This window comes from Montipora foliosa, chromosome 1, assembly GCF_036669935.1.
Source record: "Montipora foliosa isolate CH-2021 chromosome 1, ASM3666993v2, whole genome shotgun sequence".
NCBI lineage: Eukaryota > Metazoa > Cnidaria > Anthozoa > Scleractinia > Acroporidae > Montipora > Montipora foliosa.
In genome coordinates this window covers 34,180,996-34,198,495 of record NC_090869.1, presented here as the reverse complement: position 1 = coordinate 34,198,495, position 17,500 = coordinate 34,180,996, and the positions used below count along the sequence as shown (strand labels likewise).

Below are 17,500 nucleotides of genomic sequence, written 5' to 3'. Positions count from 1 at the left end.
AGAGAGGGAGGCTCAAGGCGTTGGCCGGGATATGTTATGTCCACGAAAGTTATTTTTAGACGAGCGGAAGTCTTTGTTCTAGGGGAAGTCTGTCTTCCGAGACGTCCGCATGCAGTTTTTTTTTGCTCTCAGGTTCTTAGTGTAAAGAGAAAATGATGGCGCACGTGGAAGGCTGATGAATATGTATTTTCTTTCAAACATCGGACCGAGGTTGGCCTGCATGCGAACGTCTCGGAAGACTTCCGCTCGTCTAAAAATAACTTTCGTGACATGACATATCCCAAGGGCTGGACCGGGAGCCTCCTTCTCTGTCCCCTCATTTTCTCTTGGTTGTATTGTAAACCATCCCTGGCAAAGTGTGCTTTAGTCACACGAAACGCGTAGGAAAAAATAAATCGTTTTACAACTCTTAGAGTTCGCAGACGTGCTGCTCACTAGTTCGGCTCCCAAACCCCTTTACTATTTAGTGCTAAAAGCTAGAATTGATCTCACAGGCTCAATTTAATGCGGTGTTTCGCACGAATCGAAAAATACATTACTAATCATAATACTAATCACATCTGTTCACAGATGTGCGACCGGTTGCCAATCAAAGAGAGTTCAAACGAGGCTGAATTGATCCACTAATCACAAGATCATTTCCCTGAAAGTCAAGAATAACAGCTAAATCAAATTTAGTAGTTTTAAATCAGGAGGAAAAATGAGCGAAAACAAGAAAGAGAGGCAAGTACGTATTTCCCAGCAAATCACCAGAGATGCTCAGAGTTTGTGTTTCGTTAAGCACCAAACATCCACGCTATGGAAACCCTTCTTAGCTTTTAGGCAATTGCTGGCAAGGCTTAAAATTCTACCCAAATGTTCCAAATGAGTTTGTATATCTTTAAAAATATGTCGTCAGTGCTTAAAGATGTCCTCAAATTCATTTAATTAAGGTCTTTTTTTATCTTTGTGGGCAAACTAGATATCTTCATCTGGTAATTTTGCTTCAGGTGGCTTCGGATCAGCTCAATGGGCTCTGAGGCACATGGATGTCCTTTGTGACATTTGCAAGGAAACAGATCAAATCGTTCCCCGTTCATAAAGAAAAATAGCAACTATCGTCCTGCTCTGAGACTGTAAGAGAAACCTGCAGCTGCAGCTGCGTTTTTCTTGTTGAAAGTGATTGGAGGATACACTGTCTGTCGAATAACTTGACGTTATACCGTCACGTCTTTGAAGATATGAATTATGAGTACAGAATCACACGGCCAAGGAGAAATATGTCGATGTCTTTTGGAAATAACGGAAGCCGTACATCTGGTTGTGTCCCAAGGCTAGAACTGAATGGAAATGGTTTGATTTCGCTTTTTTTTTATTTGGTCTAATGTCATTTTTTCTCACAATAAAGCAACTAAAAATTTATCTCTAACAGATCGTGCCTTCCCCGCAACTTCACCTTACTGAATTTAAATGGATCATTAAGATAAAATGACAAATAGAGCATTTTTCATAGTTGTGTGTAAAACTTAAAAAGGGCGTCACTGTTTGACGGTTGACGGTAAATGCGCAGTACCGGGAGACTGTTCAGAAAATTTTCAGTTGCAAAAAAACCTCAACATTTTAACTTCAGCTGCATGGGAGACATTGTAAGAACTAGTAATTTCCTCTTTTTTCTATGCAATTACTGAATGCATGTAAATGGCAAATTTATCGAAAGGTAAAAGGTCTATTGCCAAACCATTAGCATTTACAGCTAATTCGGAAGCACTATACGTTTGTAAGCTCTTTTCAAGGCTGAAAAGACATAAATATTTAAAACATCATAATGTCACCATTCGAATTTTCTCCATCGAGGCTAATGGCCATCGTCAAAGATTAGTGAGTTTAGAGTATGCTTGTATGGCATGCAATAAACATTTCCGACAAGCACTGTCGAAGTTAAATTAAAGATATTACAAAAATGAAAAATAGCATGGCTTATAAATATCACTGAAAAAACCGAGAATGATTTGCTAAGGCATATTGCAAAACTTATCGAGAGGTTAAGCTCAATTGTGAAACCATAACCTATCGATTTACAGCTCATTCGGAAGCACTATGTACGTTATAAAAGCCATTTCCAAATCTGTATACACGTATATTTAAACATGACAATGTCACCACTTCAAATTTTCTCCATCGAGACTAATGGCTATTGCCAGAGAGCAGTCACTGTGATTTTAGAGTATGCCTGTATGCCTTGTAATCAACATTTCCGACAAGCACTGTCGAAATTAAAGAGATGCCGAAAATTAAAGATAACATGGCCTATAACTATTAAAAAACCCGAAAGAAATTAAATCTAAGGAAACATTATGACCATTACAGGAGCTATGACATGTTAACTCCCTTCTCCTCGATATTGTTAACTTCAAACCACTGAAAAAGTAATCCACTGACCAGCTGGTTGGTGAGGCTGCCTTCGGACTGGATTTTATACGAGGTAGGTTCACTTTGAAAAAGACCTGAGAAATTTTGCAGACGGACTATTGCTTCATTCAGTCGAAAAGTACAGCAGTCATTTACTCACTACCTTTTGAATTACAGCTCTTCATGATAAGCAGATCAGTCACTTTCTTCAATAATATTCAAAGATAATCTTGTCTTAAAAAGAAATTGTTAGGGAGTTTAAGGAACGAACATGGCTTTGGCAAAGAAAACGCCACTTCAGAGTAGACTTTGGCGCTTTCAGGTGTTTCATGTTGAAGTTGTATGTAATTCACGGCATCCTATAACTGGGCTGGTAGCGAGCAGTAAAGATAGAGAAGGAGCAATTCACTATTCCATGCTCACGTTGTCGTTAAAACCTTAATTAACTTAGGATATTTCACGTTGTAATTTTGCAGAGTATGGCAAATAAATGTACAAAAATGCGTGCCGCGCAAGTAGAAATATTTTTTTTTATCTCCTTTAATAAACAATATTGATTTGTGGCCTTGTCGTTGCCTTAGCCGTTCTCGTTTTGGCTAAAATTTTAACAAGATTTTCACTCAATGTTTACATTGCAATATTGGAGTGCTTATAAGCAAGGACGACAACGACAGCCACGAGAGCTTCATCTGAAAACAACATAACTTATTCCAATCATTTTACAATTACATATTTTCAAGACCTTTGGCGTATAAATTGTGTACGAAACTATCCAGGAAGAAAACTGCTATGGACCGTGTGGTGAACGTATAATTAAAGAGAAATTCACTCTCAGGTAGTTACGTCCTCTAAATTACCTCATTACCTCAAATGTGGTCATTTCACACCGTTGCAAATAAATTTACCAAAACACAAAACTCACTCAGAGAGCGATCAAAACCATTGCTTTCCTTTTTTTCACTGAACGTATTGTTACGCTCTCTTTCTCTTTGTCTCCTCCGTCTCTTCTTACGCCAGAAAAACAAACTGAGTGCTTTATTTCTCCCTGATCAGAACGTACCCTGCAACATGCGGTGCTTGTATTCATTAACTATACATTCAGGTGCCTAACAGTCTATCAAAATGTCGATGAAACGTCACGTGTATGAACCTTCATACTTTCTATGATCATTCTGAAAATCCCGGTGGCGGTTTTGATTTCAGTCCCAGGGGAGTGCGGGTCTGAATGTCCAAACAATGCAATTATCACTTAAGGTGGGCAGACACGAGGCGTCATGTTGCAGCGACAAAAAGGTGTGTAGTACACACTGAGATGACATGCATTAGAGTCGTGTAGCGGGGACATGTAGCAGAGACAAAATCACAACGTGTGCACAACCATGAAAATGCTGCGGGTACATGTTTCAGGGATATGTTGCAGCGACATGTCTCATATAAAGGTCACTAGTGATCTTTATTTAGACCTTTATTCACAGAGAAATTTCGCTTTCCGGTGAAAATAATTTTAGCTTGGCAACGCTTAGCGCAATTATTTGCGATATAAGATCAAACTAAGGTATATGGTCAGCGGTCAGCGGTCATGGCGGACGGACGTGCTTTGATCTCGTCCGTAATTTTATTAAGCTTTTCGCTGTTAGCTTCGTTCCCTGTCAACTTATATTCCCCCAAGCTCTTCGAGAATGCTCAAGTGTACTACGGATATAAATTTGACATGTATTTGAACTCATACCCGGTTGATTTCAATCTAATTTCGCCAAGGAACGTGTCACGATTCGGCGGCCATTTTGTCACCTCACCTCACAAGAAGTTTCGGAAGTCAAGAGTGGCGTACTATTCAAATTGTACGGCTTCCTTCAACCCGGTTGCTCTTTCTGTGGCTAGAAGTGGAGACATTCATCCTCATCCAGGACATAACGGACAATGTAACTCTGCCATGTTCTATATACCGAAGGGTTTGAAGGCGATGGTAAAAGTTGCTCATCTGAATGTTCGCTCCTTGAAATCAAGAGAACGATTCTGCCTCGTTAAAGACACCATCCTGCATAACAGTTTCAAAATCTTCACCATCTCCGAAACTTGGCTTGATTTATCTGTACCTGATGCGTGTGTTGAGATCTCTGGTTATCAGCTCTTCAGACAAGATCGAGGACCACACAAATATGGAGGCGGCTTGTGCATTTATGCTAAGTCCAACCTTAAAGTAACTATACTGGAGGACTTATCATTTGCTTATGAAGACGGCTTTCAACAACTATGGCTGAAAGTAAAGTGTAGAAGCTACAAGTCATTTTTGATCTGTAACACCTACCGACCTCCAAATACACCTACCAGCTGCTTTGAATCACTTACAAAAAGTCTTACTGATGCATTACTCCTGGATCTGGATATTATTGTGCTTGGTGATCTAAATTGCAACTGATCGAGAAGCCAGCAAGAGTGACTGAGACCTCAAAATCTCTTATTGATGTGATCATGTCTACAAATAAGAATATTGTTAGCCACTCTGACGTGCTCGCCTCCTCAATAAGCGATCATTATCTTGTCTACCTAGCTTTGACGCTGAAGACCCCTTGACTCAAACCCTCATATGTTACTATCAGGAGTTACATTGGCTATAATGTTGAGCGATTCTGCGAGGATTTGGCATTTGCACCCTTCCACATGATATCCATATTTGATGATTTTGATGAACAAGTGGACACATTTAATGCCTTGCTCACAGATATCTTGGATGTTCATGCCCCAATAAAGAGAGTTAAGATCAAGGCCAGACCAAATCCATTTGTTACGACTGAAATTCGCCAATTAATGAAGACCCAAGATCAATGGCACAAAAGTGCTATCAACTCAAATGACCGCCTTCACTGGAATGCATATCGATTTTTTAGACAGGAAGTCAAGCGTGAGCTCAGATTTGCAGAAAAAGCTCATGTAAGATCCGAACTACTGAAGTGTAGTGGAAATACCAATGCGATATGGAAGATCATAAATAACTGCCTGCCAAGGAAAAAACATCCTCGTCCTAACGTACCTGATAACCAGGTTGCTTTGGCCAATAAATTTAACGAATATTTCACGTCTGTGGGATGTGTCACTGCCTAGAAAGCTAGTGACCTTGCTTCTGAACATAACTTTGATATTAATCCTATAACTACAGTGCCAACACCAGATGAATGTCCTGAAATATTTCAATTTCATGCTGTGTCAGATAAGGATGTCGAATCTGTCATTAGGGGCTTCGCCTCCAACAAAGCACCTGGCTATGATAAAGTGTCTGTTCGAGTACTCAAAGGTAGTCTGCCAGCAATTCTTCCGGCAATAACAACCATTATGAACAATTCCTTCAACACTAAAATCTTTGCAAGGTCATGGAAAATTGCTGAGGTAACTCCAGTCCTAAAGTCAGGTGATTCTGAAGAACCATGCAATAATCATAGACCTATCTCTCTTTTGCCTGTGTTATCAAAGGTGTCTGAGCGCCTGGCTCATAGACAGCTTGTTGATTTCTTACCTGCAAACAAGAAATTAGCTAAAACCCAGAGTGGTAACCGTAAGCTCCATTCCACGGAAACAGCCCTTCTCTGTGTTACCGATGACTTGTTGAGAGCAATGGACGATAAAAAGGTCTGTGTTATTGTGCTACTTGACATGTCAAAGGCCTTTGATAGTTTCCGTCATGACATCTTATTACAGAAACTCCACGAACTTGGTATCTCCTCTCCAAGCCTGGACAGGTTTCACAGTTATTTCAATGATCGCTACCAAAGAGTACGGATCCACGACTCAGTCTCCGATCCACTTCCACTGAAATATGGAGTTCCCCAGGGATCCATACTGGGTCCAGTTCTGTTCACTATCTATGTGAATGATCTGCTGTCTGTTCCTGAACACTGCAAATCGGCCTGCTATGTTGATGATAGTAAACTTTATTTATCATTTCCTTCTCCCAACATAAATACTGCCATTGCCAATCTGAATGAGGACCTCAATAACATCTGCAGCTGGTGTTGTCGAAATTCTTTACTAATAAACCCAGTTAAGGCCAAAGTCCTGTTTATTGGCGTACCACAACTCCTAAGACGGCTGCCTTCAGTACCTGTCTCAATGCTTGGAAAAGAAATCACTCCTGTTACTGTTGCCAAGGATCTTGGTATCTACATTGACCAGTCACTAACCTATAATGATCATATTACCGAAACCGCTTCCAACTGTCTACACAAACCGATCCAAATAAACAGAATCAAGCACCTATTAGATAAGACATTGGTTTTACTTATGAACTGTTTTATTTTTAGTAAACTCTTGTACTGTTCGACGGTTTGGTCAAACACTAGTTGTTCAATTATTAAGAAACTCCAATTGGTTCAGAATTTCGCTGGTCGCATTGTATTGGGACTCCGAAAGTTCGATCATATTTCACAAGGCATCAGATCTCTTAATTGGCTGCCTGTCTGCGATAGACTCTATCTAAATGATGGAATAATGGTTTTTAAATGTATTCACAATCTCGTCCCTGATTATCTGGCAGAAAAATTTACATTTCGCTCTCAAACTAATATTAGAAATACAAGACAGAGCAACCATTTGAACATTTTGAGATGCAGATTGGCCACCGGTCACCGTTCTTTTTCATACCGTGGAGCCAAACTATGGAATAACCTAAGTAATGATCTTAAAAATGTAAATTCTGTAAAGGCCTTTAAATCGAAATTGACGAAACAATTACTTTTAACTTAATTTCATCTATTTAGGACAACACATAATTTAGATTTGTATTAATTAATTGCTTATTTATTCTTATTTATATATCATTTATTGTTCTTTGTATTTTTTATTTAACTTGTAACTAAAAAACCCTCTTTAGGGAGTTGCAGTAAAGTATGTATGTATGTATGACCGACATTGAGTAAACCAATCAGAGCACGAGAAATGCATTAACCGAGGTTGAGAATTTAATAAATATAATTATTATATAAACACCAATCAAAATAGCAAGTGAGCTTTCCCGCGAAAACATGATATCTTCACACGTGAAGATAACATGTTATCTTCACACCTGAAAAGATCACTTTTGCTATGGTTACATATAAAAATCGCGCCTTTGGATGCCTTTTATGAAATGATTTAGTAGTTCATAGGTGTTTATGTATTAGATAGAATAATTCATGGCCGCTTTGAGATACGAAACACTCGAAGAGAAATTTCGTATCTCCGCGCGGCCATGTAATATCCTCTATTTATTATTCATTCAATATATTTCCCCCTGTCTGATTGGTTAAGACCACACGCATAATTCACCATAACCAGCTGTTTTTGACCAACTTTGGAAAGAATGTTATCGTATTGAACCGATGACTTCAAAAGTGCAGATTATTGAACCGTTGACCAAGAAAACCTGGGGACGAGGTTGTGGTATTTTTGGTGAGCAGAAACACAAAGAGCGAAATGGATGCTAGTAGGTCTGCAAGTTTAAGCGAAGAAAATATTGCCCAATTACTTAAAGATAAAGACAGTGAAAATACCAAAAAGTCGACAAAACAACATCGCTTAATTTTTGAGTCTTACCTCAAGGAGAAAAACATCGATATAAGAAATCCTACAACTGCTGTGCAATTAGCGGCAGTTTTACGAAAGTTTGAAATATTTTGAATAAATAATAAACCAATTATTGAATTCATCTTTCCTACTCAGCTTCATTCAATAATTTCTAAATATATACACACACGTACAAAGGAGGGATGCACCGGCAAAGAATAGAAAATTGGCAAGAACACGATTTGTTACAGAGGCTGGATAGTTTCTTTTTCATGTCGTTTCGTTTTCTTATCAAACCATAATGATAACAAAAAGAAAATTAAAATATACGGAAAAAGATCTCTCACCTATGATATCATGATCTGGTCCATAAATCCTTTTAATAAAGGCAAAAAAATAATACAAAAATAAATAAATTGAAAGCGCATTCGCTTCACATGAAACCTCGACAAAACTTCGAAAGCAAAGCTCAGTTTATGGGAAAAACGCATCACACGAGAGCCTTTCAGCCTCATGACTCCTCAGTCAGCTTAATCAATTAGATGCGTATTGTAAAGCTCTTGCAGAAGCGTTACTGACAGCGGAAGAAACAGCTTCCAATAGCGTATGGAAATTTCAAAGTATTACTGACGATCCTAAACTAGGAACAATTGTCAAAGTTATCTTACTGATCTACAGCTATTTGGAGTTGGACGTGAGGTAAAAAACTACGAAATGTGATTTAGTATGAAATTTTGTTAAAAATAATTAACAATTATTCGCCGAAGGCGAAGTGATTATCGGTGAATATTCACCGATACACACTGAGCCTGAGGCGAATAATTGTTTTAGTATAAAAAAAGGTAATTATTTCAAAAAAGAGAAGAAAAAAAAACATTTCAACGCGAAATTATCTTCATTTACAGTGGCAAAATGACTACTGGCAGCCATTTTGTCCGTCGAGGTGATTATCGCCTGATAATCCGAGATAGCGAGCCAATGAGAGCACGCCATTTTTTATAATCACCTGACTATTTATACTAATAAATTTATCGATAATCACCTCGACGGACAAAATGGCGGCCATTAGTAGTCGCCACTGTAAGTGAAGATGATTTCGCGTTCAAATATTTTTTTTCTTCTATTTTTTGAAACAATCACCTGTGTATTTATACTAATTCGTCTCGGTGAATATTCACCGATAATCACTTCGCCTTCGGAGAATAATTATTAAATAATAATATTTATTATTTATATTGCGCATTTTCTATAAGAATAATCAAATGCGCATAAGACTTAGTTACGAAATGGATTCATGATTGAGTTGATGATGTCTCTGGTAGAAAGACACAAAAGGCAGAAAAAAGGACGGTCTTTCGCGGCAGGCGGTACTTGCATAGAAATATTTAGGGGTTGGAAGTGCTAGAGAGAAACAGAACATTTGGCCTCATCTTTGATGTGTTGATTCAATGACGAACCACGAAAGTGAGAAAATGAAAGATCTTCATCACTCTATTTTCCATTCTTCGCGCGTACGCGTCTTTGGCAAATTGACCGGCCCTTGTTTGGTATATATGCACTAGGAATATGTCTACCGGGAAAGTGTCTGTTACATAATCAGCTTAGAAGTGTTTAGGTGATCCAATTTATTCTGTCAACTCTCAGGTGTTGTCGTAGCATGGACTAGAGTGTTGTTGATTAGTCTGCATTGTCCTGAAAACCGTAATATATGCAGAGACATTTTTTAGAACTTTCTATATTTGCATAAGTATAAAACTTGCGAGTTTAGCTCGATTTGTGTAAAATTTAGTGTGTGCTCAAGGAATCAAAATATCTTTGTTTTCAAAGTCAGCCTCGTATGTATTTTATTGATCGTCTGGCTAGCTGTAACTTTTACTGATTTGACTGAGAGATGAATTTGAAGAAAATATAGGAATCCACTCAAAAACCCTAGAACACAACTTTAAAAAAAAATTGAAAAATAGTTTTCCATCGATAATCTCACAAAGTCTGAAGCGATCATCTGAAACAGTAACCAGTGACTTCACGTGATGCATTGTCCAATGAATATTGATGTAGAATTGAATGTATAAATTAGTATATGTGAACGCACTAGCATGCATATCAGGCGATGTTTTGGCACTGAAGCAGTCAGCGTTACTAGTTTCTTTAGCTTAATATGATGTGGATTGATTTAATAATAAGAAACAAGACCAACGGTTAGAATTTTTACTTTCAGGTAAGGATTCCTTGTAATTGTCTCGACGATGTTGCTCGTGGTTCATGTAAAAACTAATCCTCAACGTGAAAGTGGAATATTTTTCACAGTCTTACTGTACTTAAATTCATCACATTCACGGTTAAGGAGGAAGCATTATCCAAAGAAGCGAAAATGGGTTTGAGTGTGAAGACAGTACGGCTACTAGCGACTTTGTAGATGAACTGTCAAACTTTTATCGATATACTGACTTTCAGAGGTTCAAAAGAAAGGTGTCGGATGGGAAAACAACGTGACAACGCAACCTTAGATTGACTATCGGATCGTCTCATCATCTACCACAAGGACATCTAACTTGCATGTTAATTAATTCCATGTTTTACGGAAAATGAATAACTCTAGGTACCCTTATTATCAACTTAGCAATTCAGTGAAGAGCCCAGAAAGTTATCCGACGCGAGCAAAAAGGCTAATCATGATTCAAAGTGCCAGTAGCCAAAAATCCACTGCACGATTTCTGTTTTGAGATTGTAAGATACTTTTCAACTGTAATGTAATTGTCCTTTACTACATCAACAGTTTTATGGCTCAATTTAACGTTATCATGCTTTGTTTAGTATAACTTTCGAATCTCATTTCGTTTTACAAAACAAATGCGTGTTTGCGGATTCACTATGGTGACCACTTTTTCTCCATTTCGAAAATGAATGAAGCAAGTTGTTTTTAATCTCGCACTATTGGTATCTCTCACTCGTTCGCTGCGCTCACTCGCGAAGTATACTTTTTAACAATTATTCCATAAGCACGCGTTGGTTTAGCTAAAATTTATTTAAGTTTAAGAAACGACCGGAAAGTGAATTTATGCTGAGCGACATTTGCCGCATTCATTTTCATATAAGGTCAAACGCAGGTGTAATGGCTGGCAATCGAGATCCAGTGAACCAATGAGAAAATTAGAATTGCATTACCCGAGGTTGCGAATTCAATAATACCACGTATAAGTCGCAGCAAAGCATTGGTGGGCGGGATTGCTCACCGATTATGAACTTTAATATCCTAAAACATTGGTTTATCTGCACTGCTAGTTTTATTTGCCTTCTATTTGATTTATCCCAAACAGGTTCTGTTAATTTGGGGTAACCATGTCCAACTTTACCGAACACGGGACAACAAAACCAGCTGTAGTTTACACAGACGCTTTGGCCGAGCCCGGTCCTGATTGGCCAATTGCTAAGAGAACTTGGGGAGTGGCATGGCATATGCATTGGATTGGCTTTGGTATTCTCTTTGGCTTGTTGGCTGTTCACTCATTCCTGGTCATAATTTTCGCGAATAGAAAGACAGGATTTTGTCGAAAGCCTCTGTTTTTAGCCATCAACTTGCTGTTGTTTTTTCTTGGAGCGACTAGAGCCGTTTACCTGTTGCTAGATCCATATGAGTCCAGGCAAAATGGTGTGAAGGATCCAAAATGGCTTACATTGCTGCTATTTGGCATTGCTTACCCTTGCTTAACTTCCTCCTTTTGTTTGATCCACTTGGCATTTTTGGAAGTCACTAAGCTACAAATCGGTCCAAGGAAGCTACAGAGTCTAAAGTTCCTATCTTCAGTCATATTGATTCATTTTATCATTGTCTTCACTGCTGAAACGACCGCTTCCATCAAGCCTGAATTGAAGACACTCTTAATTGTCTGTCAGTCGTTCTTCATCCTGTGGAGTCTGATTCTCTCTGGAAGCTTCATCTACAGTGGTTTTAAGTTGGTCACTCACGTAAAGAAAGTTCAACATCAACTTGAAGACTTTGATAAAAACATGGACTTGCGAAAGAAGACGAAACCAAAGTCTTGCAATACCAAAGTGGCGAAGATTACGCTTGCCACGAGTTTTTTGGGCTTTGCTGTGTGCAGTTTGCATTTTTACTCCATGATTGGCGTTTATGGTATGTATAGTGAAGTCGTGCATCCTTCGCCTTGGCCTTGGTTGGCCTTTCAATCCAGCTTCCGGTTTGTCGAACTTGCTATGGCGTGCACGATCGCTTACAGTGTGATCCAACGAGGCGAAACTCCAAAGAAAGGAAGAGCAACAAGTGCCGGTGCCGAAGGTGTGATTATGGAGCCAAAGCGGTGCAAATTGCAGGACATCAAATAACATGACATAGATTTAGCCAAGACTGCATAGTGGTAGCATGAAACAGCCGTCACACGTTTGTGAATCAATGATAGCTTTGTACATCCACCAAAAAATCTACTAGCAGTGTAGTGATAATCACGCAACCAGCCAACACATTGCTTCATTCAATTTCCAAACGAAAACTTTCGTACACCAACACGGCCGTCTTCACCTCATTTGAAAATACTCTGTAGCTCGCGTTAAGGGACTGCTGCGAAAGAGAAGTTATCTCGCTCTCTCCCTCTCTCTAGTAATTTTCCGTTCTTAAGTTACGAGTTCATTTAGTCAAAAAGGTGGTTTACGCTGGGAAACGTATCATGCAGCTAGTCATGTTGCTATGCCTAATGCCAAAAAATGTTTATTTCAGATTATGTTTAGTACATGAGACAATTTTCTGTCCAACTCGTGTTGGAGGAACACTCGCAATAAAAGCTGCCTCAGAGTAAAATGTGATTGTCCAAACCGGCTGAGCATATGTAAGACAGCAATTTTTGAAACAAAACATGCAATAAACCTTAGGTAAGAGTTCTGGCAGCGTAATCCTTGTGAACATCCATGAAGCGTACACTGGGTTGCCTGTGGTACATGTTACACAAAAACAGAAGGCACTGAATTGAGTGGTATTGAACTGCAGCATTCCAGTTAATTTTTTTTCAAGTGGGGCGTCATTAAGACCATTTGACGGAGGCACCCAGAAGTCGTGCTAGCAGAGGCCCTTTGGCTCACACGTTCACTTATTTTGTAAATTTTCAGGTATTTTAGTTTTTTAAGCTTTGGTAATAAATTCAGTTTAAAGATAACAAAACACGCTCTTGAGTAGGATTCCCTCGTTTCTTCTTTAAAGAAATAGTCAGCAAATGAAAAATTCAAATTGCTCTGACGGACGTTTTCCTGTAAGTCACGCGTGTCTGGCAGTTGCACGAAGCAAACGTTCATTGCACACTCTAAGGAATTACTGAAGATATTGTTCCCGCTTCATAATTCCTCTTCTCTTCAGTCTAATCTGATGCCAGGTCAAAACATTTTTTTGGCTTTATGTTTCATTGGCTGGTCCAGCTCCCAACGTCAGTGGCTTCATAGCTCAGTTGGTTAGAGCGTCGCACCGGTATCGCGTGGTCACGGGTTCAAATTCCGTTGAAGTCTTGAATTTTTCAGGCTTCTTTATGCAATTGCAAAAATTGCTTTCATAACTGCGAGTATCATAGCTTCACTTGAAAATATAACATAGTTTTAAAATATAACTCTGAATCGAATTCTCATCGAGAGATTAATGACAATCGATCGTAAAAACACGAAAATTTCTGCAGTCTCTGACTTTTATGAATAAAGGGAAAGGTCATGATGTTCTGTCAAAAATAAATCACGTGCTAGGCAACCATAAGGGTGCACGGGATCACCTAGTGTCAACTGAATGAACTAAGGGAAAGAACGTTAATCGTTAGTCGTCTTCAGAGTACTGAAAACAACGTACTTTTTAGTAATATTTAACTGAATATTTACATTTCATCTGTCGGGCTGGAAGCCTTCTTCGTCTGGTTCCTGAGAAACGTATCTACTTTGAAAACCTAAACATCTATGAGATACAAAAACAGACTTGGAAATTATCGCAAATCACAATGCGACAAGCACAAAAGCAAAGGAAATGGTTAATAAATATGAAGTTTGTTTTTACTATCTGAATGTTTTGGGGTTAGAGTAAAGCAATGTATTAATGAAAAATCTTCGTGATAAAGAAGCTATGTCACGCAAATGAAGTAATTTCATGACACTCAAAATTCGCCAAAAAAAATCCTGTCTCCTCGCCTGTCACATTTCAACGCACGTATGCAAATTTGTTAAGCTCTAATATTGCGCAACATGATGAATTTATAAAGGCCACCTTTTCCAGCGAAACATTTATTGAAACAGACAACATATTTGCTATTAGAGGCAAAAGTCGCTTCCTATTTCATTGCGTGCGCGAAGACAACAAAACCCAATTGTGTCAAATTACCATACGCATAAAATGAATTTCAGGATCAAACCCTTTCGTGAAGAACTTTTTTCTTGAAAATGAAGCACACAATAGACGACAAGCTTTCTTTCAAATAATTCTTGACTGTCACATTTCCAATTATTTTTTTCACCTGAATGCTGTGCAGAGTTGAGTACAAATAAATACAAATAGCCAGACAACAGACATCAAAGATCCACTTAAGGTGTTCCATTCCTTCTCTGTCTTTGTTGAAACCATAAGTTACCAGAGAATTTTCCATTTGGTTTCAGTGTTGTACATATCACCACACTTGGTAAAATATTAGAAATTCAGCTTACTTTGATTACGGCTCGACGGGCGAAGGATTCTTGTCGAAGTCTGTTAGACGTCGCTTTTAAGGTTCCAGATATTTTTTTCCAGCGCCTGTCTTGTTTATCCAATTGAAGTTCCATTCTTGAGCTCCATATGGGTATTTACGGAAGCATGTAGGATTAAAAAAAACCATGTGAATGCGAAATAACAAACTAGAAAATGCGACATAACAAACTATAGAAAATGCCCCATAGAAAATGCGACATAACAAACTAGATAATGCGAGATGCGAGATAGAAAATGCGACATGAGAAACTGGAAAATGCGAGATAACAAAATAGAAAATGCGACATAACAAAGTAAAAAATGCGAGATAACAAAATTGAAAATGTGAGATAGAAAACGGCGAAATAAAAAAAACCTGGGAATGCCGAAATGAGAATAAAGGAGGCCAGTGGTCAATCATCTCTGGTGTTGACCATGTTGATTAAAGTTTCAAGTTTGAAGCTTTGGACACTCACGAGAATCACATATAACAATTATATTTCGCGTAGTTTTAGCCTTTTCAATGTTAGTAGAAGAGTATGTAAATCAAACTAAGTTAAGTTGTCCACGGTACAAACAAAAGACGTAAAAAGAAACCAATCATTCAACCAAGGTCGCCCTGGGAATTCGCACATAGTTTCATTCAGTTCTTGTGTTCATCATCTGTGCAGCGGGATTTTTTTTTTTTAATTCTGACTGCCTCTGCTATCAGCTTTGCCATAGGGTCACTTCTGTAACTACTGGTAACGTTCATGCTGAAATCCTGTTCTATCCAGCCGTGTTTTTCCATGCTTCCATAGGTGTTCATTTCCTCGAGTGTAACAGTGTCACACTCAAAGATCAGTTTTCAGATCTTTTCATCAGTGAAGTCGATGTCGAGGCTAGGATACACAGCTTTGACATCTGCTGACCCTTAATCCTCTTCAGTATCATTGACATAAAGTGCGACAATCTTTGATTAACAGACAACTCCGCTCAGCACACTGGTCGAGTAGGTGGTCCTGTCTCTGGATCGTCATAGTAATCACCAGTTACAGCCCTCTTCCCCCAATGTATACACGTACACTAAGGAAAGACCATAAGAACTATGACGATCCAGAGACAGGACCAGCTACTCGACCAGTGTGAGGATTGAAGACAATGAAAGCAGTGTTTGTATGAGTACAGAGGAAATGATGGCCGAGATTAAAAGGGTAAACGATGAAGGCTATGAGGGGAACGTGATCATTGGGTCAGCAGAAGTCAAAGCTCTGTAAACTATTCTAGCCGCGACATCGACTTCACTGTTGAAAAGATCTGTGAACTGATCTATGAGTCTGACACTTCATTTGAAGATGTTGATTACAGTGAGTTAGGGCTTTACCTTGCCCTGAATGTTGACCAAGCAAGACTTGAAGGCCTCGGGTTGAAGAATGTGTGTCCTAAGAGAAGGTCAAAACGAGGGAGGCCATCCACAATGACAGGGAGCGGAATCCAAGACCAGAAGGAGGAAAGGTTTGCACCATGGCTCCCGCCTGTTAACAACTCTAATGGTACTGAGAAGAGAAAGATGATTACTGAAGCTCTTGGCATAGCACTAAAGTTTATCATGAAAAACCACGTGTACCTTTTTGACAACGAAATAAGACAACAACAGAAAGGAGGGCCTAAAGGGTTAGTGTTCACAGGCGTCATTGCTCAGCTGTTTATGACATGTCCCAATATTAGACCTAAAAGTGTGGGTAGAGGAGATCAGCGACAAACAGAACACCTCTGGTAGTCATCTCATTCTACATAAGTTCTACTCCAAAGACGTTTCGTCCAAGTCAGTGATTCATGCGAAGTCAGCAATATCATGGGGGACAAAGAGAACAGTAATAACGCAGGAGGTTCTACGAGTACAATTTCAGTAGACTACTCCCATGGCACTACAGTTATCTATTTTGAAACATTGCCTTTGTAACCACTGCAGGTTAAGAAGACAAAGAAGTGTAAATTATCACCATCAAGGTTATTTTATGTAATGATTTTCATGGAACAGTGTCATATCAATAATAATAATAATGATAATAATAATAATAATAATAATAATAATAATAATAATAATAATAATAATAATAATAAAATTTACTTATAACGCGCAAGTATCAATTTACATTTTCACCTGCGCGGAACTAAATTCATTAAAAAACTAATTACAAATATATAATGTAACTAGTAACTAATAATAACTAATAACTAATTAACTAATAACTAATTAAAATTATATGAATAAAATAGAAAATAAAAACTGGCCTTAATATCTAGAAAAGAATTGTATGCGTCGTGTAAACAATTAAAATATTTAAGGAAATGTTTCGCTAAAAAGATACGTCTTAAGTGCTTTCTTAAAAGATGGTAAAAATAATGAACTTCTAATATTAAATGGTAGGTTATTCCATAGTGTTGGAGCGGCGACTTGAAATGCGCGGTCTCCAAGAGTAGTATATGTTTTCACTTTTTCTATTTCTAATAATAAATTGTCACTATTTGACCTAAGGTTGTATTGTCCAGGCTTCTTAAATTTAATTAACTCTTTGATATAATTAGGGGCGTGCCTATGAACAGCCTTATACGTAATTAAAAAAATCTTAAATAATATGCGTTCACGAATAGGCAGCCAATAAAGTTTAAACAGTAAAGGTGTACGGTGACAGTATTTACCGGCATTATATGCAAGCCTAGCTGCGGCATTCTGTACTCTTTGAATTTTATTGGATTTGATAATCGGTAAACCTAGATATAGACTATTACAGGAGTCAATTCTACTGTAAATTAATGTATGGATGAGAATTTCTACCGATTCTTGTGACAAATATTTTCGTATTCTACGAAGATTATACAAGTGATAAAATGCAATAC

General features: G+C 38.3%; 1 protein-coding gene and 1 long non-coding RNA gene across 4 annotated transcripts; one reads left to right on the top strand and one right to left on the bottom strand.

The window, feature by feature from the left end:
- Positions 1 to 501: 501 nt before the first annotated feature.
- On the bottom strand, positions 502 to 14,549 carry LOC137977294 (uncharacterized). The gene is made up of 3 exons (XR_011117801.1): positions 14,415 to 14,549; positions 13,789 to 13,861; positions 502 to 643 (listed from the first exon to the last, which is right to left on the bottom strand). It is a non-coding gene; the product is annotated as an uncharacterized lncRNA (long non-coding RNA).
- Positions 2,358 to 12,994, top strand: LOC137977277 (proline-rich transmembrane protein 4-like). 3 transcript variants are annotated; one of them, XM_068824534.1, is made up of 2 exons: positions 2,358 to 2,461; positions 11,241 to 12,994. In XM_068824534.1, exon 2 carries the CDS (start codon positions 11,263 to 11,265, stop codon positions 12,265 to 12,267), a length of 1,005 nt encoding a protein of 334 aa, XP_068680635.1. In that variant the 5' UTR covers positions 2,358 to 2,461; positions 11,241 to 11,262; the 3' UTR covers positions 12,268 to 12,994. The 3 variants fall into 3 exon arrangements, with proteins under 3 accessions (XP_068680635.1, XP_068680629.1, XP_068680625.1); XM_068824528.1 differs by lacking the exon at positions 2,358 to 2,461 and adding an exon at positions 9,228 to 9,387; XM_068824524.1 differs by lacking the exon at positions 2,358 to 2,461 and adding an exon at positions 10,021 to 10,141.
- Positions 14,550 to 17,500: the final 2,951 nt, after the last annotated feature.

What these genes read in the sequence shown, in the direction of transcription:
- LOC137977277 (XM_068824534.1), top strand. Translation starts at nt 11,263, where the DNA reads ATGTCCAACTTTACCGAACACGGGACAACAAAACCAGCTGTAGTTTAC.